Source organism: Hippopotamus amphibius, chromosome 6 (genome assembly GCF_030028045.1).
Source record: "Hippopotamus amphibius kiboko isolate mHipAmp2 chromosome 6, mHipAmp2.hap2, whole genome shotgun sequence".
In the NCBI taxonomy this organism is placed as follows: domain Eukaryota; kingdom Metazoa; phylum Chordata; class Mammalia; order Artiodactyla; family Hippopotamidae; genus Hippopotamus; species Hippopotamus amphibius.
Window position 1 is genome coordinate 62605028 of NC_080191.1, and position 27209 is coordinate 62632236.

The 27209-nt window shown below is 39.4% G+C and overlaps 1 protein-coding gene across 1 annotated transcript; it reads right to left on the reverse strand.

The window, feature by feature from the left end:
• Positions 1-446: 446 nt before the first annotated feature.
• CGAS (cyclic GMP-AMP synthase) lies at positions 447-22137 on the reverse strand. The gene is made up of 5 exons (XM_057740359.1): positions 21244-22137; positions 17435-17654; positions 10736-10978; positions 4244-4346; positions 447-1616 (listed from the first exon to the last, which is right to left on the reverse strand). Exons 1-5 carry the CDS (start codon positions 21871-21873, stop codon positions 1265-1267), a joined length of 1548 nt encoding a protein of 515 aa, XP_057596342.1. The 5' UTR covers positions 21874-22137; the 3' UTR covers positions 447-1264.
• Between the last annotated feature and the right edge of the window lie 5072 nt (positions 22138-27209).

The window sequence follows — 27209 nt, forward strand, 5'->3', positions numbered from 1 at the left end:
TTGTTTTAAGCTACTAAGTTTGCGTTAAGTTGTTATGCAGCAGTAGGAAACTAACATAGTCCAAATCCCTCTACCTCCACTGTCACACACAAGCACTCAGGCTGTTGCCCTATCCTCTCCATGTAACTAATCATAATTCTGATAAGATTAATAGTCAATAGTTATAATATTACTTTCACTTCATAAATACTTACAGTTGTGCAATATTCTCAAGTTAGACTATGATTAATTTTCTTTTCTTGCATACACTCATTTTTTCCTGGAGTTATAAGTAGCTTGGATTTTTTTTGTTTGCCTAATTTTCTATTTATTTACCATATGTTGTCCTCCAAATGTCCAATTTCTAGTGTGTTCAAACACATTAGGTTGTTAAATAAGACACATAAAATGCACAAGCATAAAGAAGACAGATAAATTCAAAATTTAAATTTTAAAACCTTGCTCACTAGAAGACACAAAAAATGGTACAGACAATCCACAGAGAAGTTATCCATGATATGAGAATGACAACAAAATAAAATGACAATGAGAAAACAATAAAACAGCCAATAAGAAAATGTGCAAAATACATGAACAGGAAAAAGTTAACAAACAGCAACTGCCTCAAGTTGAAGGCTGTCTGAGTGCAGAGGAGAGAGGGTGACATTTTACTTCATAACCTTTTCTTTGAGTTTTGTACCGTGTGTGTACTGCCTTTTCAGAAATACATATATACGTATTACTGAAAATAAAATAAAATTATGTTTTATATTCAGCCACGTGTAGTAAAGTATCCTGTATTTTTCTGTAAAAGACTGAGAAGTTCCTGGGACATGCAGAACTTATTTTTTCATTTCCTTCTTACCTATCCTAACACATAGGACAGGACATTGCTTCCAAATATATTTGTACGTTAAACAAAACCTACCAGTTCACAGAGGCAATGATCATTTCTAACAGCGTCTCTTGCCTCCTCCTACACATTTGTGCCAGGGGAGGAGTGGTGTTCAGTAAGTGCCTGATGAATTTAATTGAGGTGATATGTATTTTGTCCTCCTTCTTAATCCACTCTGGTAAAGCTTGTATATTTTAAATACTCCTTTGCTTTTTATTCTTTGAATAATCTCTTTCCTAGGATAATCTGTCCTTTTACACTGATTAGAGTTTATGAAGACACACTGAGAGCTGAATAATTACTTACATTCATTTTAGTCAATCATTGCTGTGACACATTTCAATGATTATAAAGTTACTCTAATTCCTGATTCTTTTTAAAAATATAATTTCAAAATTCACCAAAAACTGGAAATCCATTGTTTCTTTCACATTCAATTTGCTTTGACAGAAATTCTTTGCTGATCTTGTCAATGTGGTCTCGAGAGAACAGATTGACTTCAGGAATGAAATAATGCTCGAGTTGCTCTGTCTTGAGGCACTGAAGAAAGTACGTCACACAGTGATCAAAGCAGAGCTCCAGGTTCTTGGAGTGCCAGTGACTGTCATCTGGGTCCTGGGCACAGACGTGAAAGAAGGCAGTTTTCACATGATAAGAACAGAACTTATCCAGTTCCTTTCGGTTTTCAAACTTTTTTTTCAATTGTTCTAAAAGATATTTCATTAGTTTTAAACACTCTTTCCTGTTGAATAAAAAAAGAAAACCAATTATTTTTACTTCTTTACAACCTGCTTCATTCCACAAAGAACTTTAGGCATCTTATAGGAAAAACATATAGATATAATAAACAATATGGATATTATAATACATATAAAGATACAAAAAAACAATAAAGATATTGGGTTGACCAAAAGTTCCTCCAGTTTTTAAGTAAAAATAAAAGACATATTTTTCATTTTCACCAAGAACTTTATTGAACAATGTATTCACTGTTTTGTTCCACTACCTTCTGCCATTATTCAGGCAACTTCCTAATTCCATCTTCCCAAAACTTTTTATCTTTTTGAGCAAAGAACTGTTGCAGATGCCTTTTACAGTCTTCTAGCAAATAGAAATTTTTTCCATTAAGAGAATTTTGTAAAGACCGAAATAAATGGAAATCCAAAGGTGCCAATGTCTGATGAATACAGCAGATGAATCAGAACTTCCGATGAATCAGACTTCCCAGCTAAGCTGTAACAGTTTCTGCCTGGTCATCACAGAAACATGCGGTATCTTGATGGAAGATTATGTGTTTTCTGTTGACTGATTTGGATGCTTTTCATCGAGTGCTGCTTTCAGTTGGTCTATTTGGAATTAATCATTTGGTTTTCTAGAAGGAGCTCATAATAGAGGACTCTGTTCCAATCCCACCATATACACATCACCTTCTTTGGATGAAGACCAGCCTTTAGTGTGGTTGATTGGTGGTTCATTTCATTTGCCCCATGATCTTTTCTGTTCCACATTATTGTACAGTATCCACTTTGCATCACTTGTCACAATTTGTTTTAAAAATGAAACATTTTCATTAGAGAATCGCATGTGGAAATATGGTCAAGGTTTTTTTCGCTTAACTTATGTGGAACCCATAAGTTAAACATCAAAGCAATGAACATAACCAAGCTGGTGCAAATGATTTTCAACACTTGATTTGGATATTTTGAGTATGTCAGCTATCTCCCGGGTGGTATAACGTTGATTGTTCTCAATACATGTCTCGATTTGATCTCTATCAACTTCAACTGGTCTACCGACCATGGCGCATCATCCAGCGAGAAATCTCCAGCATGAAACTTCGCAAACCACTTTTGACACATTCAGTCACAGCACCTTTTCCATACACTGCACAAATCTTTTTTTTGCATTTCAGTTGCATTTTTACCTTTCTTGAAATAATAAAGCATAATATGCCAAAAATGTTGCTTTTTAAATTCCATCTTCAGTATTAAAATAGATACACAAAAATTAACCAAATCTGATATATTTTCTTTTAAACATACTCTGATATGACAGCTGTCACAATACGATCTAACAAAATTGTTTCAAATGAGGTTAAAGACCATTAAGCACTATTAGAGCCATCTTATGGAAAAAACTGAACAAACCTTTGGCCAACCCAATATATATAAATAAAATAATCAGAGTCATCCTAAAATCTGTTTTTTCAAATATATGCTTTAAAGTTTCAAAAATATTTTTTTTCCTTCCCTCTTCCCCATTCCTATCTTAAATATTTTATTCTATCAGGATTAATTCAACTACATGAAATTGACAGATATTTATATTATTCATCCAGTTATTTAGTACCTAGAAAAATCTTGTTTTAATTTTTATAAACTGATTTTGTCTTATTTTGATTTACATTAATCATCCAGTTACTTAGTAGTTGACAAAATTTAATGTTTATCAAATAACTAAGCCTAATCAACAATATATTTTTCTTAATGCTTGCTCCAAAGCCTGCATATGAAGCCTTAAAGAACCTCTTATGCCTGCACGTTGCGCATTTTCGTTTTAACTTTTAACTTTTGTGATCCTTATTCCAGAAAACTCTAGAAATTCGAATGATTCCTTTTCAAGCTCAGTTCTTTACGGTATGCACGCCACCAAGAAAAACAATTACCCATCTCTTAGTGTTGTTTCAAATTTGGCTGGTCAGTCCCTGGCCTTTGACACAGCCAAACCATCTCAAAGCAAGCACCAGCATCCAATAAGAGTGGTCCTTTGGTTTCCTCCCATTATGCAATATTAATATTCATTACCTTGAAGCAACCAGAACTCTAAGGCAAATCCAATTGTCATGGCTAGTCATGACGAGTGATCACACCCTTCACTCTGTCCTACTTTCATACATCCACATCCATATAATCCAGGCTCAGGATGCTCCCCAGCACTGCCGTCTTTTTATTTATTTATTTATTTATTTATTTATTTGGCTGTGCCAAGTCTTAGTTGCGGCATGCAGGATCTTTGTTGCTGCATACAGGATCTTTTAGTTGCAGCATGCAGGCTCTTAGTTGCAGCACGTGGGATCTAGTTCCCTGACCTGGGATTGAACCCCGGCCCTCTGCACTGGGAACGTGGAGTCTTAATCACTGGACCACCAGGGAAGTTCCAGCATTGCCTTCTAACAACACTCTCTCCTTAGTCCCTTGGACCTGGTTTCCTTGGTTTTATGCTTATACTCTAATACTCCGGGTCAATCCAGCCATGCACTGCCCCCAGGACTCAACCCAGCAATGAGCACCCTCAGATTTAAACTATGGAGTCAACAAAGAACTAAGCATTCTGTTGAGAATCTGTCATTTCGCAAAATAAGGAGGTTACCTGCAACATTTCACTCCATCAATTTCACAGCATGTTTTAGATTTTCCGTGATTTTTCAAAATGTCCTTTTCAATGTGAGAGAAGGACAGCCGCCATGTTTCTTCTTAATTTCCAAAAGAAAAATAGAAAAGCACTTTACCTAAACATCCATATATAAACAACACAATATTTAAGTGATTTCCTTCATTAAAACATCATTCTGAAAAATTTCTACGGGGAGATAGACCAAAAGAATTGAACAGATACATAATGTGATTACAACATTTCAAAACAAGTGATTTGAACAAGCAACATACTAAAGCAAGTGATAAAACAAGACAGAAAAAAAGTTGGGGGGAGAACTCAGAGCTTAATACATTTAGCCATGGTAAGATGTATTACCTTTCACATATTGCTAAATTCAGTCTGTTGATGTTTTGTTTCAATAATAATTTCAATTGATTGAAGTTTTTTGTATATTCTTCTATACTGTCCTTGCAAGTTTTGGTATTCATGTAAAATGAACCAGGGAACATTTCCTTTTTTTCTATTTTTGGGGAGTTTATTTAAGAATAGAATCAATTCCTTCTTCTCCCCAAGTTTTACCATGGATAGCTCTTTTAAGCTCTGACTATCCTATCACTATCTGGTTTTAATACCAGGAATTGGTTTATAATTTTAAAAATCAATCAATATAATCTGTCACAGTAACAGAATGGGGGAGAAACATATGATCAACTCAATAGAAACAGAAAATGCAGCTAATAAAATTTAACATTCATTCATCACTAAAAGAAAACACCTCTTAGTAAATTAAATGTGGATGGAAACTTGATCTGATGACAGGTAGATTATTAAGAAAACACAGCAACATGATAATCTAATGTAAAAAGTTGAAGTTTTTTCTTTGAAATCAGGAAGGTAGGCTGTGTGCTATCCCCATTTGTGTCCAACATGCATTGGCTGTCCTAGCAAGCACAGTAAGAGAACGAAAAACCGGGTTATAGCACTGGAAAGAGAGAAACAAAGCTATCATTACTGACAGATGATATAACTGTATATGTAGAAAATACAAAAGAAACTGGGTGACAGGTATGCGTGAGTTCAATATATTCTTCAGTCTACTTTTCTATTGGTTTAAAACTTTTCATGATAAAAAGTTACAATTGCCTAGGAGTAAATCTAACAAAAGATATTTAAAATTTCTGTGAAGAAGATTCAAAAACTTCACTGAAAAGTATTAGAGGAAATCTAAATAAATGGAGATGTACACCTGCACATGACTTAGAAGACTCATTATTGTAAATATATCAAATCTCCCAAATTCATTTATAGAGTCAACGCACTCACAATCAAAACTCCAAAAAAAATGTTTCTGTGGACCTTGACAAGATGATACAACATTTTTATGAAAATAAAAGGGTCAAGAATATCTAAAACACTCTTGAAGACGGACAAAGTGGGAGAGCAGATATCAAGACTTATAAAGTGTCCACATTATGTATGACAATATGGTATAGCTCAAGGATAGACAGAGATTTGGGGGGGACAGAATAAAGAATATAATAAAACCTACACAATATACAGACAATAAATATATGGAAAAGCTGGCACAGAGATAGGTGTGCTCATTGCTGCTGTATAAATCCATCTATAAATCCATTTATGCCATTCTGAAAAAGGTAAATTACAGAAATGGGAAACAGATCAGTGGTTGCCAGAAGTCTGGGATGGGGAGGGTTGAATAAGTGAGGTATAGGGACTTTTTAGGGAAGTGAAACTATTGATATTATGTAATGGTAGATGAATGATGCAATTCATTTGTCAAAACAAACAAAACTTCAAGGCACAAAGAGTGAACCTTAACGTACGCAAAGTTGAAAAGTCATTTAGAAGGTCAAGGGATCTCAGGAAGTAATGCAGACTGTGCAAAGGGACTCTTAACTGTGTTACAAATGTATGACACAAATTCCCTGAACAGGGTGGGGGCAAGAGGTGTTGACCTAAGTTACTTTGGAAATGGGGTAAGACTGAAGGCAAAAGTAACTGCACACATGCACTGTGCACACGGGGGAATGGGTTTACAATTCTGAACCATCCATACATGTGGACTGGAACTGAACAAGGAACACTGGAGTAGGTGGGTGGCAGAGGGTGGAAGCCAGGTTTCTCACTGTTGGAATGAGAGGTTACAGATAGCAAGGAGAGAAGGTAGAATGATCCATGTGGTAATGGATTACGGTTAGAGACATCAGTATGAACTTACATATCACTTCATACAGATACAGTGGCGACATATAGAAATACCTATAGAGCTGTGCTGGGGTTAGTATACATATGTATATTTCATAGATGTATATGCATTGATGTATATGTATATAGATATAGATATACATATATGTATACAGAACTGTGTCCTGGAGTTAGTATACATACATATATTCCCTCGCTCCTCCAGCTGAGAGGGATGACACCCTAGTAGCAGAGCACACAAAGCACCCAGATCATGGTTCTAGCACACTCTGCAATAAAAGGATCCAGTGTTCCTTGGAGAAACGGCTGATTCTAGGACTGACGCAGGAAATATACAAGATGAGCCTGGAGCATCTTGTAGTGCCAGAAAGTGAGTTAGTGCTGCAAACAAGACAAAACAAAACAAAACAAAACCCACGATTATGGGACATATGTCAAAAGGACACAGGAGCCAACTTACAGAGCTCCTAAAGGCTAAAGCTGGAAAAATTTAAGCAACAAAATGAAAGCAGTATTGAATTATAGCCCAAAATATGAGACAAATATCCATGAGCCCATACTGATATGACTTAAGTAAATAAATAAATAGGAAAGAAGAGATAAATCTCCCACGTGGGAGAATTGCAAATGGTCTATATAAATATTCTGGTCTTAAAGAGGTGAGCTTAAGTGTGAGCTGTGCACAGTAACTTCCTTTCAAATAGCACCATATGAAAGGGGGAAAGAGAAGATCTTAACACTGGAGACACCTGGCAAACACTCCCTCAGCCAGGTGATCAAGGTCTACACCAGCAGTGCTAAGTCATACTCACGATGTACCTTTAATGTAATGTGATGAGAATGGCACTTCACCTCTGCAGTCCTCCTCCCCCAAACCCAGAACTCCAGTCTAACCCACAAGAAAAACATGAGACATATGGCAAATGAGAGACGTTCCACAAAATATCTGACTGGTACTCCTCCAAACTGTCAAGGTCATCAAAAACAAGGAAAGACTGAGAAACTGTCACAGTCAAGAGGAGGCTAAGGAAACATGACGACTAAATGCAATGTGGTGTCCTAGGTGGGATCTTGGAACAGAAAAAGGACATCAGGTAAAAACCAAGGAAATCTGAGTAAAGTATGGACTTTAATTAACAAGACTACATGAATATCGGTTCATTGATTGTGACAAATATTAAGGTCAGATGCTAATAATGGGAAGCAGGTATGTGGTATATAGGAACTCTCTATACTATCTCTGTACTTTTTCTGCAAATCTGAAACTATTCTAAAGTTAAAAGTTTATTTTAAACAACCACATTGAGATATCACTTCTCTCTTTTTGGATTATTGGCAAAAATTCCAAAGGGTTTAATGAGTTCTGTTGATAAAGCTGAGGATGAAATGGGTGCTCTCATACACTGCCATGGGAATGCAAATCAGTGAATTCTGTATGGAGGTGATTTTGGCATTACAGGCAACCTCTGTTCTAATTTTTTTAAAAAATCATAGATAAGTATTGCTTCTTCTACAACTTAATATAATTGAGATCATACAGTATAGACCCTTTGTTTCTGTTTCTTTTCACCTGTCTTAATGTTTTTAATATTCATCCAGCCTCTTATCACTGGTTCATTGATTTTTGTTGCTGAGTAGTGTTCCATTTTACAAATATACCACAGTTTCTTTATCCATTATCTTCTGAAGGACTTCTGGGCTATTTCCAGATTTTGGCTATTATGTATATTCTTATATAAATGTGTTATGGACTTAATGTTGGATTAGGGAAGATATACGTTTAACTTCTTAAGAAACTGCCAGACCTTTTCTCAAAGTGATTGTACCATTTTACACTTCCATCAACAGTGTATGAATTATTATTTTTTAAAATAAAGCTTTGCATGTTCATTGATTGGAATGTCAGAATTGAAATTGATGAATAACTTTAATATTTAAATGAATTTTAAATGCTGCACAGATAGTTTAGATATCAGGGAATATTGTAGTTTTATTGATTTTTTTTTCTATTTTAGTATTTATTGCATATATGCTTTGACATGAGGTATTGAGAAATATGATGAAATGTATATATAGTCCCTGCCATGCTCAGAAAGCATCATTCTGAAAATGATCTATAATGCAAAGAAATATCTTCTAGGTTTATTTTATACATAATGATACTTGTACTTAGTTGACATTCAATCCCTTTTGTTAGATAAAGCAAAAGCTATGGATGATTACCAGTTTGAAAGAATTTGTATTTTAATGTTTGTATAATTTTTAGTGTAATAAAAACTATATATTTCAAAAAAAACTGTGTTTCAAGTTTTAAATTCAAAAAAATAAACTTAATAGTTTGACTGTCTTTTTATCTTAAGAACAAAAAGAACTGCAAGGAAATCTTACTCTTTAAAAATAATTATACTCTTGGTAACAATACTTGTATTATTATTTTGAAGTAGACAGATAGGTAGAAAGATTAAAAAACAAATTTAAAATTTTTGATTAAAAATCAAACAAATTATATTTTTTAAAATATAGCTTGTGAGACCAGGAAATTTCTAATAAAACATTTGGAAAAAGAAAAGCTAAAACAGGTGTTATTGATATAAGTGCCTCCAATCTAGTACCATTATTTTCATTGCCCCTCTGTCCAGTCACTCAGATACACACCCGCAGGGTTTTGCCTGAATATAGACAATCTGGAATAAGGAGAGACAGAGAAGAGCCAAGGGTAACAGAACAGAGATCAGCCTCCACTTTCATCTTATGCAAGGATATGAGGAACTACCCAACAACACTGGCCTTTGTATAGCTACAAGGCCACTGAAGGACTCTTCCTCATCTCTAGGCTGATGTGTCTCCCAGTTGTCCCCACGGTAGCTGGCAAAGGGCCAGCAAGAGGGCGCTATGGGTCACATTGAGATTTCTGTCTCACATGCAGTGAGGGCTCCTTGGGGTAGCCCTTCTAGAAATTGTTCAGGACTGCCACCCCTCTGCAGAAAGTCATGTTCCTTCTACAAAACTGTGAATAATGATATATGTAATTCCCTCTTATAAATGACTTTTCTTGCAGAAAATGACTTCTACATATATGCAATATAAGGTTACGATGTGTGTCCACAAAACAAGCCATCGAACTAACAAAGCATGATGGACGATTTCTGGGATTTGTTCAGCAATACTCATTTATATCTTGGCTTCATTTGTTTCCTGGTCTCCTTCATCTTCCATGGAGTCTAGCAGTAGTAGGTACCAAAAGTCCTTATATAATTTATGAGAGAAAAAGAAAATAACCAGCAAATTTTTTTCTACCACCTGAGAAAATAACACCATTATTCAGTTTTATCTGTAGACTAACTCAGCCCAGTTCTCACTACTTGAATGCTACCCAAGAGCACCACCTGAAAACCTGTCCTGACCCAGGACGCCAACGTACACAGGTGAGGAGACCTGACCTCTGGGCCCAGCTGCAGCTGAGGCTGCAAAGAAGATCTGCCAGCTGCATGGGGAGGAGTGGAAGAAGATGAAGGAAAGAGAGAAATACGGCTGGAACAACAGTCTAGGCTCTGGTGATAACATTAATAATATATAACTGCCATTAACTGAACTAGGGATTCTACACACACTGCCTCATTTTTATCTTTCCAGAATCTTTCAAGTAGCTTTGATTAACCCACATATACAAATAAACAAACAGGTTTAGAGGGGCTTGATAACGAGCCCTGGACCACACAGCTAGTAAGGGAAGAAGCCTCAGCATTCAGATCCAGGGCAGTCTGACTCCAAGCCCAGTACTGCTTTATTGACTTACATACACTAGCAATTATAAAATAGACAGCTACTGGGAAGCTGCTGCATAGCACAGGGAGATGGGTTTGGTGCTTGGTGATGACCTAGAGGGGTGGGATGGGGAGGGTGGGAGGGAGGGGATATGGGGTTATATGTATGCATACAGCTAATTCACTTTGTCGTATGTAGAAATTAACACAACATTGTAAAGCAATTATACTCCAATAAAGAAGTATAAAAAACCAACCAACCAAACAAAAACAACAATCGAACATGGCCTAGTAGACATTTTAAAGCTGAGTATTTGATGTTACTATTACAATTTTGCCCTTTTCAATTCGATCTCTCATCAAATTCCCATCTTGTATTTAGCCTGATGACTCCTGAAATGCCAACAGCGCCAGCGGATCTTTCACTGCCCTAGTACGTAACATTAATAACTCTTTTATATGGATGTCTTCAAGTTACCCTTCATATTCAAGATACCTTGAAAACCACTTCCTTCCTTTGCATGCTTGGGTACCAGGTAAAATGGCTGTCGTCTTAGATCGTTCCTAACTTTTGCTCCAAGCCAGTTACTGATGGGCAGGCCTCCCTGGGTGCTAGCAGGCCAGCTGCCTTTAGCTTCCAAAGCCAGGATTACATCCACAGATATTTCTTTAGGTTTCCTAATCAGAAGTGTTACTGCAGGGCTCCCTCTTCTCTTCTTCTCCACAATGACATCTGTATCTGTTTAAACATACAATAAGGAAGAAAGGGCTTATTAATCCAATTTTCTCTGAAAACACAGGGAAAATAACATAACTATAACTGGAGAGCCATAAGTACTAAGTGTAAGATGAAAATTAGTTCCAAAGAAGAAAATGACCCACGAGGCAGTGTTTTTACTCGTTTAACCAGTATTTATTGATACCCATCATGGGGTGGGGGTATTATCAAGATTCTGTTATATAAAATGAGGAGCCCCTGAAGACTCTGGGGTTTGGGAGTGCTGGGATTAAATTTTCATTTAAATTTATGTATGGCAGTTTGGAGGGAAGCCTGCAGAACAGGCCAGATGAGCAGCAGGGAGGAGAGCAGCAATTAAGAAGACAATAGCAGGAATTCCCTGACAGTCCAGTGGTTAGGACTCCACGCTTTCGCAGCCTAGGATGCAGGTTCAATCTCTAGTCGGGGAACTAAGATCCTGCAAGCTGTGTGGTGCAGCCAAACTTAAACAAAAGAAAAGAAAAGAAAAGAAAAGAAAAGAAAAGAAAAGAAAAGAAAAGAAAAGAAAAGAAAAAGGCCACAGCAACAGCCCAACCCAGCAGGTTGGGGCTTGTGGTAGAGAGGCAGTGAGCATCGAGAACAGGGAGCAAGCACTGTTCACTGCAGCATCATTCACAACAGCCAAGATACTGAGACAACCTAGGTACCCTCTGATGGAGGGATGGGTAAAGAGACTGTGGCATGTACAGAGAATGCAATATTATTCAGCCTTAACAAGGAAGGAAATTCTGCCTTTTGTGACAATATGGAGGAAACTGGAGGTCATTATGCTAAGCGAAATGCATGACTTCATTTATATGTAGAAGCTAAAAAAGTCAAATACGTAGAAGCAGACTGCAGAATGGAGGTTACCAGGGGTGGAGAGGTGGGGGAAGTGGGAAGATGTTCATCAAAGAGTACAGAATTACAGTTATGTAGAGCGAGTAAGTCTAGAGATCTAACATACAGCGGGACGACTGTTAATATGACTATACTACTGGGACCTCCTAGGTGGCGCAGTGGTTAAGAATCCGCCTGCCAATGCAGGGGCCACAGGTTCAATTCCTGCTCCAGGAAGATCCCACATGCTATGGAGCAACTAAGCCTGTGCACCACAACTAAGAAAAAAAAAAAGACTATACTGTATACAGGAAATGTGCTAATAGCGTAGATTTCAGGTACTCTCACATCACACACAAAAGGGTAACTATGTGAGAAGATATGTTAATTAGCTTGACTGTGGTAGTTATTTCACTATGTACATCAAAACACCATGTTGTACACCTTGAATATGTATAATTTTTATTTTTTTAAAAAAGACCCAGGTAGCAGAAGTGAAAGCAACTAAAGAGATTCAAATTAATAGAACTGGTGGATAAATTGAATCTGTGAGGTAAGTAAGAAACTAGGGGAGAGAGGATCAAGATGGCTGAGTAGGAGGACATGTGCTCACCCACTCTTGCAAAAGCACCAGAATTACAACTAACTGCTGAACAATCATTGACAGAAAGACACTGGAACTCACCAAAAAAGACCCCACATCCACAGACAAAGGAGAAGCCGCAATGAGATGGTAGGAGGGGCGCAATCGCGTTAAAATTAAATTCCATAAATGCTGAGTGGGTAACTCACAAACTGGAGAACAGTTGTACTACAGAAGTCCACTCACTAAAGTGAGGGTTCTGAGCCCCACGTCAGGCTTCCCAACCTGGGAGTCCAGCAACGGGAGGAGGAACCCCCAGAGAATCAGACTTTGAAAGCCAGCGGGATTTGATTGCAGGACCTCTACAGGACTGGGGGAAACAGAGACTCCACTCTTGGAGGGCACACAGAAAAGTATGCTCACCAGGACCCAGGGGGAAGGAGCAGTGACCCCATAGGAGACTGAATCAGACCTACCTGCTGGTGTTGGAGGGTTACCTGCAGAGGTGGGGGGCAGCTGTGGCTCACCGAGGAGACAGGAGCACTGGTGGCAGGGCTTTGGGGAAGTGATCATTGGCGTGAGCCCTCCCAGAGTCCGCCAATAGCCCCACCAAAGAGCCTGTAAGCTCCAGTGCTGGGTCGCCTCAGGCCAAACAACCAACAAGGTGGGAACATAGCCCCACCCATTAGCAGACAAGCAGATTAAAGTTCTACTGAGCTCCACCCACCCAGCCCTACCCACCATCAGTCCCTCCCATCAGGAAGCACACACGAGCCTCTTAGCTTCCTCCACAAGAGGGCAGACAGCAGTATCAAGCAGTATCAGCAGTATTTCATCTTGTGGAACTGAAAACCACAGCCACAGAAAGAGAGAGAACATGAAAAAGAAGAGGACTTTGTACCAGATGAAGGGACAGGATAAAACACCAGAAAAACAACTACATGAAGAGAAGATAGGCACCATTCCAGAAAAAGAATTCAGAATAATGATGGTGAAGATGATCCAGGACTTTGAAAAAAGACTGGATGCAAAGATCGAAAAGTTTACCAAAGACCTAGAAGAATTAAAGAGCAAACAAACAGAGATATGCAACACAATAACTGAAATGAACAATACACTAGAAGGAACCAACAGCAGATTAACTGAGACAGAAGGGCGAATAAGTGACCTGGAAGACAGAATGGTGATAATCACTGATGTGGAAAAGAATAAAGAAAAAAGAATGAAAAGAACTGAAGACAGCCTAAGAGACCTCTGGGACAACATTAAATGCACCAACATTCGCATTATAGGGGTCCCAGAAGGAGAAGAGAGAGAGAAAGGACCCGAGAAAATATTGGAAGAGATTATAGTTGAAAATTTCCCTACCATGGGAAAGGAAATAGCTACCCAAGTGCAGGAAGCGCAGAGAGTCCCAGGCAGGATAAACCCAAGGAGAAACATGCCAAGACATATAGTAGTCAAACTGACAAAAATTAAAGACAGAGAAAAGTTATTAAAAGCAACAAGGGAAAAATGACAAATAACATACAAGGGAACTCCCATCAGGTTAACATCTGATTTCTCAGCAGAAACTCTGCAAGCCAGAAGGGAGTGACATGATATATTTCAAGTGATGAAAGGGAAGAATCTACAACCAAGAATACCCTACCCAGCAAGGATCTCATTCAGATTCGACGGAGAAATCAAAAGCTTTACAGACAAGCAACAGCTAAGAGAATTCAGCACCACCAAACCAGCCCTACAACAAATGCTAAAGGAACTTCTCTAAGCGGGAAACATAAGAGAAGAAAAGGACCTACAAAAACAAAAACAAAACAGTTAAAAAAATGGTAAAAGGAACATACATATCGATAATTACCTTGAATGTAAATGGACTAAATGCACCAACCAAAAGACACAGACTGGCTGAATGGATGTAAAAACAAGACCCATATATATGCTGTCTACAAGAGACCCACTTCACACCTAGGGACACAAACAGACTGAAAGTGAGGGGAGGGAAAAAGATATTCCATGCAAATGGAAATCGAGAAAAAGCTGGAGTAGCAATACTCTTATCAGATAAAACACACTTTAAAATAAAAAATGTTATAAGAGACAAGAAAGGACACTACATAAAGATCAAGGGATCAATCCAAGAAGAAGAGATAACAATTATAATTATATATGCACCCAATATAGGAGCACCTCAATACATAAGGCAAATGCTAACAACTATGAAAGAGGAAACACAATCATAGTGGGGGACTTTAACACCCCACTCACACCAATGGACAGATCATCCACACAGAAAATTAATAAGGAAACACAAGCTTTAAATGACACAATAAATCAGCTTGATTTAATAGATATCTACAGGACATTACATTCAAAAACAGCAGATTACATGTTCTTCTCAAGTGCACATGGAACATTCTCCAGGATAGATCACATTTTGGGTCATAAATCAAGTGCTGGTAAATTCAAGAAAACTGAAATCACTCCAATGTTCATTGCAATACTATTTACAATAGCCAGGACATGGAAGCAACCTAAATGTCCATCAACGGATGAATGGATAAAAAAGATGTGGTACATATATACAATGGAATATTACTCAGTTGTAAAAAGCAATGAAACTGGGACATTTGTAGAGACATGGATGGACCTTGAGACTGTCATATAGAGTGAAGTGAGTCAGAAAGAGAAAAACAAATATCGTATATTAACACATATATGTGGACTATAGAAAAATGGTACAAATCAACCGGTTGGCAAGGTAGAAATAGAGACACAGATGTAGAGAACAAACATATGGACACTAAATGGGTAAAGCAGGGAGGGTTGGGGGGGAACAAATTGGAAGATTGGGATACCAAGTTGTACGCTCTAAATATATGCTGTTATTGTCTGTTAACTGTATCTCAATAAAAGTTCTTAAAAAAAAAAAAGAAAGAAAGTAGGCGTCTGGGAGGCCATCCCACAATTCTAGCCTGTGAAATGGTTGATGTTGAGTCTACTCTTCAACACAGAGTCGACAGGAGGAAGAGAGACTGGGCTGAGATGAACTTCACTTCAGACACACTGAGCTCTAGGTGCCTATGGGACCCCCAACAGGAGATAGTCACTCAGCAGCTGGCCAGAAATTCAGGAGAGGCTTCTAGATGAGAGATACTGGCTTTGGGATGTGAGGTGTACAAGGAGTAGTTAAAGACCACTCCCAGATAAGACTTCTGGAAGGGACAACAATGGGAGAGAAGACAGGGGACTAAGGAGAAAATCCTAGTGCATACCCTCATTTTCTTGTCACTAAATCCACAATCCTACCCACCTCTTACCCATTATCTTCTCTTTTTGTCCTACTACCACCTAGGAAGTGTCTGTCCACTTTCCAAAGGCCACCCTGCACATGGTCTCTGCATCCCTTCCTTCTCACCCTGCTCCTTCAGTTGCCCCCTCTTCTGCACCGGTGGCCTCCCCCTCCCTACTGGGTCATCCCTATCTGCATACAAAGGGCTCCAGTGTCTCTCATTCTGAAGGACACCTCTCCCTTGACGCTGCGTCTGCTGCCTCCCCACACTTACCCATCTTTCTACTTCCTTCGCACCCAACACTTTCTCAAGAGTTGCCATACATGCTGCCCTTCTCTCTTGTGTGCTCTTGACTCCACTGAGACTGCTAAGTCAAAGTTACCAACGACCCCCGCAAAACAAACCAAAGACCAAATCCAACGGCTTTCTGGCTGGCAGCAACACTGGACACACTGACCGCTCCTGCAAAATACTCATAGTCACATCTTGCTCCCTCTCTTCTCCCCAACCTCCACTGGGATCCTCCTCTTACCTTACCCTCTACTTAACATGGCAATTTACCCCAGTGCCATCCCCAGCATTCCTGAACCCTCTCACTTTGCTATACTTTTCCACCACAGGACCTACTACTTTCTACTATACAAGATAATTATGTTTTCCGTTTGTTATTAAATGCATGTACGCATTTACATGATTATAAGGTACAGAAGGGTGAGGGTCTTCATCCATTTGTTCATTCATAGATCCCAAACACCTAGAACAGTTACATGATCAATAATCATTAAGTTAATGAAAAAAGAATCTACACTCTCTACCTAGGTGGTTTCATCCATTGTCAATGCCATTTATATGTTTACATGCAGCCCAAATGTATCCTCTGAGCTCCAAAACCATATCAAACTATATACTTGACACATTCATTTCAACGTATCATAGGAATCTTTAACCTAACATATCCAAAGCCCAACTCTCAACTGCCTTCTTATAATATCATCTCCACAGAAGTCAAAGCAAATTTTTAAAAATACAAAGCCAATCATTAACCTCTAATTATAACCTGGCTTCTCAATCAACATGGCATAAAATCTGTACTCCTTTCCAGAATCTACAAGTTCTCCTAGAATTTGGTCCCTGGACACTTCTTCTACATCATTTTATGTCACGTGGACCTCTTTTTGCTTCTTGAGCTCGTCAAGCTCTTTTCTGCCTCAAGGCCTTACTCTACCACCCACTCTACCCCAACTGCTACCAATTCTCCCAGTTTATTCCCTTCAAAGCATGCACTGCAACTTGTTTTTATAAATGTAAGAGGGGAATCCCACCAATTTTATTCAACCACATATACCCAGTGGTGCAGGCAGCATTTCAGTGAATATTCAGTGGAGGCCAAAATAGAGCCAATCAGAAATTCCCTGGCAGTTAGGACTCTGCAATTTCACCACCGAGGGCCCAGGTTCAATCCCTGGTTGGGGAAATAAGATACCGCATAGCCGCATGGCGTGGCCAAAACAAAACCCCAACAAACCAAAAACAAAAACAAACAAAACAGAGTCAATCAACATTTAGGAAGAATACCTAGAAAGTATAGTAGACTAAAATCAAGAGCAAAGAGTTATTTCTAGGAGGTAGTAGTCAACAGTCTGCTGCAGGGAGATCAAGAAAGATTAGGAGAGGCAATATGGTATGATTAGACCTTTAAGAATCAAAAGTCAAAGATCTTACCTTCAATATTTTTAATTTCTTCCTTAATTATTTTCCTAAACTTGAACAGCATCTTAGAAGCTGATAATATCTCCCCTTCTAAGAACTGATCCAGAGGATTTCCTCTGGGATTTCTTTTGAACTTCACAAAGTAATGAGCACCACTGTTGTGATATTCTTCCAGCTGAATTCGGGGGAGCTCCAGTTTGAACATAACATCAAATTCATTAGGAGCAGAAATCTAAGAAATAATAAAAATAACACTGATGTTTGCTTATGAATATTTTCCAAAGAACTACAGTTTTTTTCCTGAAAATTTCCACTTAAAATCCTACTATGAAAAGTAAGATTGCTAATATTTATACCCCCTGGGACTGAGACTAGTGGAGCTAGGTGAATATTATTGGTTTCAGTTTGTAGGTTCTATACTCCTTTTTTTAAAAATAATTTAAAATAATATGCAAGCTTCAAAAATCTGTACGTTTTTTCCTGAGATTAAAGCTTGATAAAATTAAAGGCCTTTAAGGTGCTATCTTTTATGTGACAAGCTACACACTGAGCCATCCTCCTGCCACTAGTCTCAAAAATGTGTATAGTTACCTCCTGGCTAGTTGAACTAGGGCCCTCTCCTCATAGCTAGCAGTTACCCAAATGAGTGTAAGTGCCAACTCACACTAATTACATTAGTGTCTTTGAACCACAGCATTTTAAAAGCTTCAGGGAATTCCCTGGAGGTCCAGTGGTTAGGACTCTGAGCTTTCGCTGCCGAGGGCACGAGTTCAATCCCTGGTCAGGGAACTAAGATCCCGCAAGCTGTGCAGTGCAGCTAAATAAATAAATAAATAAATAAATAAATAAATAAGAACTTCAAAGAATCTTCATCACTACAATAATTACAATTATAATAAATGATTATTTTCCTATATGAAAAATGCACAAGTCTTTCACTCATTAGGGGTACACTTCAAGTACAGCTATTGGACTGTACTATTAAACACAGTGTCTGGTAGCCCTAGGTCTTTTGACTATGTGAATGTGGCTAGTCCAAACTTGAGATGTACTGTGCTGTGTAGTAAACTGTGTCTTCTCAAAATTCATATATTAAAGCCCTAACTCCCAATGTGACTGTACTTGGAGACAGGGCTTTTAGGAGATAATGAAGGTTAAACGTGATCATGCAGTCAGGGTCCTAGTTGATAGGATTGGTGGACGTATACAAAGTGAGATGGATTGCTATCTCTCCGCACACATGCTCTGAGGAACACAGCGAAGACACAGAGAGAGGGTGACGGTCTGTGAACCAGGATGAGAGCCCTCACCAGAACCTAACCATTCTGGCACTCTAATCATGGACTTCCAGCCTCCACAACTGTGAGAAAATAACTGTGTGTTGTTTAAGCCCCTCAGTCTATGATATTTTGTTATGGCAGCCCACGCTGACTAAGACATACTATGAGAGTGAAACAAACACTTGAAGTGCTGTCAGAGGGAATGAAGTAAAAGCCTCTGAAAATCCACTCTTCCCATAAAAGTAACAAGAAAGTGGGCAGAAATGGTCAAACTCAACTTTTTCAGATCTCTGTAAATTAACCAAAGGCTTGCAACAATCCAAGGAGGATTTATTCAAGAAAAATGGTTGATTCATGCAGACCGTGTTGCAAGTCTGTTTCATCTAGTAAACTGAAAATTATTGCTTAATCAAAAAAGAAAAAAGAAAAAAAAAAGAAAAATGGTTGAATCTCAACAAGGATAGTGAACCTTGTGGACATTCTAAATTGCCCTATTCCTATCCCCAGCAGTATTGCCACTCCTGAAACCCCCCACCAAAAGTAGCCAGGACTCTGACTTTTAACACCACAGGTTAGGTTTGCCTGTTTGGGGACATCATATAAACTGAATCACATAGTAGTTACTCTTTATATCTGACTTCTTTCATTTAACATTGTTTGTGAGATTCATCTATATCATTACATCTATAGTGGTACTTTGTTCCTTTTCATTCTGTGCAGTACTCCACTGAATTAATGGAATATACCAAAAAAGATTTACCTATTCTGCTGCTGAGTACTTGGGTTGTTTCCAACGTTTAACTACTACAAATAGTTCTGAGTTTAACTATTACAAAGTTGTCTTGAGCATTCTTACATACACCTTTGGGTGGCCATGAGCACTCGTTTCTATTGTATATACACCCAAGAGTGGGACTGCTGGACCACAGGACAGGCAAATCTTTAGAAAAAAAAACCGTCAGTTTTCAAAACAGGTAGTACTAATTTATCCTCCCAACATCAATGTAAGGGAGTTTCAGTTGTTCCACATCTTCTCCAAACTTGGAACTGTCAAGTCTTTTAAAATTTTAGCTCAAGGAGCAAAAATAGGTCCATGTGGACAAGGGGAAGAGTGACATGAAGTTGAAAAGGAGGCCAGGGTCCAGATTCTGGAAGGACTTGTAGATCTTGGAAGGGAGTTCAGATTTTATTCCACCATGTTTATTGAGAAGCCAGGTTTCAGCTTTGTTATTTTTAAAACTTTCCTCTGGCCTCTGTGGAGAAATTATAAGACGGCAAATAAGCAGACTGGAAAAGCAAAATTCAGGTGAAAGATGGTGGTGGCTTAGATGGGGGTGAGGTGCTAGGGATGGACAAAAGGAACATTACGAACTGGCAATCCCACAGGGAATTTCTACAGAAAATTTCCAGATTGTCACCTAGAATTTGACAATATTACAATAAAATACATGAATGGAAATGCGTCAATATGAATCCAAGTAAAAGAGTTAATGAGAAGTCTTTTGTCTATCCCTTTATCAGTTATAAAGTTTGACATCCAATCATTAAATTCAAGTGTATAACAGAAGAAAATACACCAAAATAACAGCGAATAAGATAAACAGGAATAATATTGGTCTTCTGTATGCTTTTCTGAACGTTCCAGGGACATCAACACGGAACAGGGGCAAATATCAGAGAGGCTAAGCAAAGAGGTATGGAGGGTTGGTACTGCTGTGCTGTGGAGGGCAGGCAGTGGGTCTACTCTTCAATGAACACATATACCTTTTATAATCAGTTTTTTAAAATCAATACATATTTTAGATAAAACAAATTTCATTGAAATTCTTCCCATCAACTTGATTTTAAAAAGAAGAGTGGTACTGCTATATTTAAAGTGGATAACCAACAAGGACCTACTGTATAGCACAGGGAACTCTACTCAATATAATGTAACAACCTCAGATACATGTATATGTATAACTGAATCACTCTGCTGTTCTCCTGAAACTAACACAACATTGTTAATCAACTATACTCCAATATAAAATAAAAAGTTTTAAAGAATAAATAGAAAGGAGAGTGGTTCTGATTAGAGACTTTTCTAAATGTTTGATTGTTCTCTAGTTCTAACTAATAACTTTCTCTTTCCTTTGGACCCTCAACATAATTGAACTGATCGATATTTATGTAACAAGAACCATGCTCAAGGCAGATAGTCTAATGTAAGTTCCGCTCACCTGGCTTTCAAGAAGTCTTAGATGCAATTAAATGAGTGGTCTTCAGTGCTAAAAAGAGTTTAAGATTCAAAGACCGATACATACACCATCTTTCTGCGAAAAATAAGGATCACTGAGTCCACAGCAAGAAAATGAGCAGCCGTATAGGGTTCAAAATTGTGTAAAACATTCTGTGGCAACGAAGCTTACAATCTAGATGGGAAGCGAAATCAAAACAGGCCACAAAAGAACAAGAGTCTGAGTTACTTCCGAAGGGAAGTGAGGGACGCGTGGGAGGAGGGTATTAGCTGCGGGAACTGCTGCGGAGGCGCGGGGCGCTCACCTTCACGCGCTCGTAGTAGCTCCCCGTGCGCAGCAGCGCGACGGCTTTGAACTCCGACTCGCAGCTCTGCAGTCTCCGCAGCAGGTGGTCCACGATCCTGTTCACCACCTCCGCCGCCGCAGAGATTTCCTGGCGGCTCAGCCTCAACCTGTGCAGTACCCGCCGGGGCTTCCAGGCGCCAGGCGCCTCCTCCCCTCGCCCGAGACCGGGCACGGGGACCAGCGGGCCGGGGCCGGGGACCTCCACGGGCCCGGGCTGCGGTCTCCGCTCCCGAGCGGAGCGCGCGGTCCCCTCGCGGCGAGATCCAGCCCTCGGAAGGAGCGGCCCCTGGGCCGCGGGAGGCTCGACCTCTCCGGTCCGAGCCGCCGGACCCTCCGCCTGGTCCTCGGCGCGGGCAGCCCGCGCGCGTACCTGCGGCTTCTCCGGGAGGTCCGAGCCGCTCTTTTCCCTCCGGGACCCGGACGCCCTGGAGGGGCCGCGTCTCCGCGCGCTCGGCCGGGCGGCCTCGGGGCCGGCCGGGGACTCGCTAGGCTCGGGCGGGGCGCCCTTCACACTCGCCGCCGAGACCCTGGGGGCGGCGGCTCCCGCCTCCGACGCTGTTCCCGTCGGCTTTCCGCGCCGCGAGGCCATGGCTGGCGCTCTCTGCTCCCCAGAGGGAGACTGGGCTCCGGGAAGAGGCCCCAGGGGGAACTGCCAGCAGTCGCGGTTGGAAATGAAACTTAAAACAGCTGGCGGGAACGCAGCGACCGCGGCGCCGGCGCAGCTCGGAAGACGAGCGCGGGGCTGGGAGGTCACGGGGAGCCACGCCCCCGCAGCTCCCGGAGTCGCCTGCTTCTCCCCCTGCGGTTGAGCGGTGCCGGCGGCTTGGGAATCACGCAAGACCGAACGGATGGAAGCGCAGGACACCTTCGCGAGCTTTGAAAGCGAGACGCATTTGCTGGCTTATCGCTTAAAAACTTTTTTGGGAAAATTATAACACCTCGCACATGGAAGTCGACAGAGAAACTTTTTCAGTGCAAATTTAAATAAAGGATTTTTATTTATTAAAGGGAAATGGAACCTTTTTTTACTAGATGGAATGAGATGTGGATTGACTGTAATTGGAGTAAATAGTTCATATTACTTGACTTTTTAATAGCACGCACAATCTTAAACTGTAAAGTTCTTATCGGTGAGTTTTGGCCAGTGGTTCTCAAAAGCCCATCAAAAAATGGCACTTGCAATTTAAATAATCCATACGCTTCGGCCGTTGTGATTCCAGAGAATCTCAATACAGGCTTTCAAGTATCTATATCTAAAGCCAAATCCTTTACAGAAATAAATATTTGACAGGAAGCCCCTAGGTTTAACATGCCTGGTACTTTTCTTTTTCATCATCCTAACCATTTTAAAGTGTACGGTTCAGTGTGAAACCATCACCACCATCCATCTCAGAACTCTACATCTTGAAAAACAGAAACTCTACCCATTAAACCATAACACACCATTCTCCTTGCTCTCTCCTGCTTCTGGTAAGAACCCTTCTACTTTCTGTCTCGGAATTTGACACTCTAGGTATCTCATGTAAGTGGAATCATACAGTATTTGTCCTTTTGTGGTGGGCTTATTCACTTAATATAAAGTCCCCAAGGTTTACCCATGTTGTAGCATGTGCCAGCCTTCCTTTTTAAGGCTGAGCAATTTCATTGTATGCATGTACCACATTTTGTTTTCCATTCATCTGTCAATGGACAAAAATGCCTTGATTACTTTTTCAAAAGTTTTCTTTGAAACAAGTATTTTGATATACCCTTCTCTTTGAATTGTGATGTAAGAGATGTTTTTCTTCCGTAAAATGGAAGGAGGACTATTGTGTAGTCCGACTTGTTCTCAAGCAGACCAGTTTCAATGAAGAGTAAAATGTAAGTTGAAATGTGGAAAACCATCTCCTTAAAACTGCAGGTGTACTTGGGCTGTTTTCCAGGATGTGCAGGAGTATGCCTATTCCATACTGAAGACCTCTGCTCTATGGTTCTATTTTTGTCCTCCAAAGGTGCCGTGCTTGTCATGGAATCCTGTAAATGCCTCCACAGCTGGCTTAATGCTGTCTTCCAGCTGTTTCCAAAGTCTTCTAAAGTGCACTGGTGTTAGTTTAGCCAAAAACATGCAAGCAACAGAATCAAATACCTCTTCTGCTGACCTATCAAAGGAGGAAAACTTGTTCCTTGCTCAATCTGGCAGCAGCAATCAGTGTCCAAATTATAGAAGCTTATGAACTTTGAGGTGATGTGTGGGTTATCAACTTATTGCCTCTCAGCTCCAAACACACCCTTCAATAAATGCTTTCTGATAAACAACAGAATTCCTTTAAGCATTTCTCTTTTAAAGTGTCCACTATGTTAACTTTTCTCAGTAGAAGCTGCTGGAGGAACATTGCAGGAGGAAGAGGGTTCCTGCAATTTCCAACATAACAGAGGGAGTGTGGAAGGGGATTGGCGGGATGAAGGTCAGACTTCTGGATGTGAGAACATCTGGTAAAGCTTACCCCAGCCACAGGCCTGCACACTGATCTCTGTAGGAACTTACAGCCTTGGCTTGGCCATAACCTATCTACAGCTTACTAGGCAGGGAAACCAAGATTCCCGCCTGGCCTTCATACAGCTACCTGTGATCCACAGAGTCACATACCAGGCATTTGACAGAGGTCTTCTGTGAGACCTCTATGTTGTATAGGCCTCCTGCTCTCTAAAGGCCTCCTGCCCCTGAGTTCTGAATCCCTTCTTTGTTTATTCTTCCTTGGGTACTCTCCCTCAGGCCTAGAGTACCATATATAGTTTTCTTATATAGTTATATACATAGTTATTCTTTTATTATAGTTAATTATTATTATATTAAATATCTCCTGTTTAATCTACTGAATGATTTCTACCTCCTGATTGGACCCAAGCTGCTACAGAATTGGAATTGGGAGTGGTCCCAGGAGATAAACCTCTAAAGATAGGATTTGGGGATTGGTTTGGTTGAGCACTTGGGCTTGAGTGCAGTGCTCAAGGAGAAAGAACCAGCAAAACAGACTGAGAAGGAGTAACCAGAAAAATAGGAGGAAAACCAGAAAATCTTGATGTCTTGGAAGGTAAGTTAAGAAAGTGAATCAAGAAATGGCTGTGAACAAGACATGGAAGCAACCTAAATGTCCATCGACAGATAAATGGATAAAGCAGATGTGGTGTGTATATATATATATATATATATATATATATATATATATACACACACACAATGGAATATCACTCAGCCATTAAAAAAAGAATGAAATACTGCAATTTGCAGCAACTTGGATGGACCTACAGAATATCATACTAAGTGAAGTAAGTCAGATAGAGGAAGATAAGCTATATATCACTTAAATGTGGAATCTGAAAAATAATACAAATGAATCTGTTTAGAAAACAGAAACAGATTCACAGACATAGAAAACAAACTTACGGTTACCAAAGGGGAAAGCAGGGAGGGGGTGGATAAATTAGGAGTATGGGATTAACAGATATACACTGCTATGTATAGAATAGATAAGCAACAAGGATTTACTATATAATACAGGGAATGATATCCTGTAATAATCTATAGTGGAAAATAATCTGGAAATATAGATATAAATGAATCACTTTGCTGTGCATCTGAAACTAACACAATATTGTAAATCAACTATATTTCAATTTTTAAAAAAATGGCTGTAAAGAAGTACCGTATGATCCAGCTACTCCATTTCTGGGTATTTATCTAAAGAATAGGAAAACAGTAACTTGAAAAGACATATGCACCCCTACGTTCATCACAGTATCATTTACAATAGCTAAGATACGGAAACAACCTAAGTGTCCATTGACAGATGAATGAATAAAGAAGATGGGTCTATATATACAGTGGAATACTACTCATACAGTAGTATGAAAAGATGAAATCTCTCCATTTGCAACAACACTGAGGATATTATGCTAACTGAGATGTCAAATAGAGAAAGACAGCATATGATTTTACTCATATGTGGAATTAAAAAAAAAATGAACTAACCAAACCAAATACAGAGAACAGAGTACTGGTTACCAGAGGGAAAGGGGAGTGGGGGGAGGTGAAATGGGCAAAGGGTGTCAACTGTGTGGTGACAGATGGAAACTAAACTTTTGGTGGTGAGCACCCTTCTGTAATATATACAGAAGAAGAAACATAATATGGTACACATGAAACATATAATGTTATAAACCAGTGTTACCTCAAAAAACAAAAACAAAAAAAGAAAAAGAAAAAAAAAGGAAGGAATAAAGGAAGAAAAGAAGAAAGGATGGAAGGAAGAAATGGCTGTGAAGGGAAAAAGCATTAATATACAAAATGTCCATCTTCTTGCCTGTGTGTAAGTTATGTGCTGTACCAGTTTGACCTCTGGAGGGGCTGGAGACTAAGTGACTAGGTCAGTCATGCAGGCACGGAATCATGAGACTCCCAATAAAAGTCCTAGATACCAAGGCATGGGTTAGCTTCCCTGGTTGGCAATACTGTGTGTTGTTACACATCATTGCTAAGAAAACTAAGCACTGTCTATATGACTCCATGAGAGAGACAACTGGAAGCTTGTGCCTGGGTCTCTCCTGGTCTCTGCCCGATGTGCTTTTTACCTTTACTGAATTTAATCTTTCACTGTAATAAACCATAAACGTGAATATAACAGCTTTTCTGAGTTCTGTGAATCCTTCTAACTTAAAACTGAACCTGAGGATGGTTCTGGGGATCCTCAACACAAAAGTTAACAGACTAAGTTCAGCATGAAGAGTTTATTTTCTTTTACAGCAGAAATCCAGTTAATCATATACCTATCCCTGCCTAAACATCTTCTCTTTGGGTCTGTAATTAATATGCCTATAGGAAAGAGAAGGGTTTGATTTAAATATACAGTATGAGAAGGGAATAGTGAAATTGAAAATGTGGGCCTGTGATTCTCTAATCAAAGTCTCAAACTATTGATTTTAAAATACTTATTAATAAATCAGTACATTGTGTAGCCTTTGAAAGTGACATAAACGTTATTTGTCAGCACAGAAAAATGTCCATGATAATCTATTATGTGAAAAAGTAGGTCACAAAACAGTGTATATAAATCAGATAGTATGAGCACATTTTCATTAAAAAATAAAATGTTTATAATGAAAACTTTATTAAAATCCAGTGCTGGCTACAGTGTGATGAAATATTTTTACACTGTTTGTGCAACCTGACACAAAGTTTTTAGAAGGTTAATTTAGCAGCTATCAAAAATTTAAACATTGAGGAGTCCTTTTACCCAGTATTTTTACTTCTAATAAGAGTCCCATAACTTTTAAAAGCTATATGTACAAGGATGATCATAATATCAAAAAATTAGAAACGTGAACTAAGAATGCTGCTTGCCATATGGGTAAAGAAAGGATGTTGCAGCCATCAAGCCACCACATGCCCAGATGGTGAGCCCTGAGGGAACTCAGGATGGAAACCAGGAATGCCCACCATCTAGCAGTCAGCTGCTGCAGCCAGCCCCCAACTGTGCACCATGAGGAGACTCAGGATGAGAAAACACAGGACACTGGCTCCAGACAGCTGAGGTGCATATCTAAGGAATGATTTCAGGGAGACCAGACTTTGCAACTTCCTATACACAGAAAAGTGCTAATTTTACTAACTTGAGATGTCTGGCTTTCTTTAATTAACAATAATCTTTTGATGTTTCAACTTGTCCCTGCCTTTTGTTGCAAAAATTCCTATATATCCTGGCTCCCCCACCTCACCTCTTTGGAGCAGTCTCTCAGAGTTATCTGAGATGCTGTCTCCCTGGCTTGAAGTCCTCAGAATGTCTGCTGAATAAAACATAACTCTCAACTTTTAGGTTCTGCATTTTTTTTTTTTTTTTGAGTCAACAGAAACAATCCAAATGCTCAGTAATTGGAGTGGATTAAATAAAC

What these genes read in the sequence shown, in the direction of transcription:
- CGAS (XM_057740359.1), bottom strand. Translation starts at nt 21,873, where the DNA reads ATGGCCTCGCGGCGCGGAAAGCCGACGGGAACAGCGTCGGAGGCGGGA. An exon ending in AGAAATTAAAAATATTGAAG is followed by an intron (nt 10,979 to 17,434) that starts GTAAGATCTTTG and finishes ATGTTTAAACAG; the next exon opens with ATACAGATGTCATTGTGGAG. An exon ending in GATGGAGTGAAATGTTGCAG is followed by an intron (nt 1,617 to 4,243) that starts GTAACCTCCTTA and finishes TTTATTCAACAG; the next exon opens with GAAAGAGTGTTTAAAACTAA.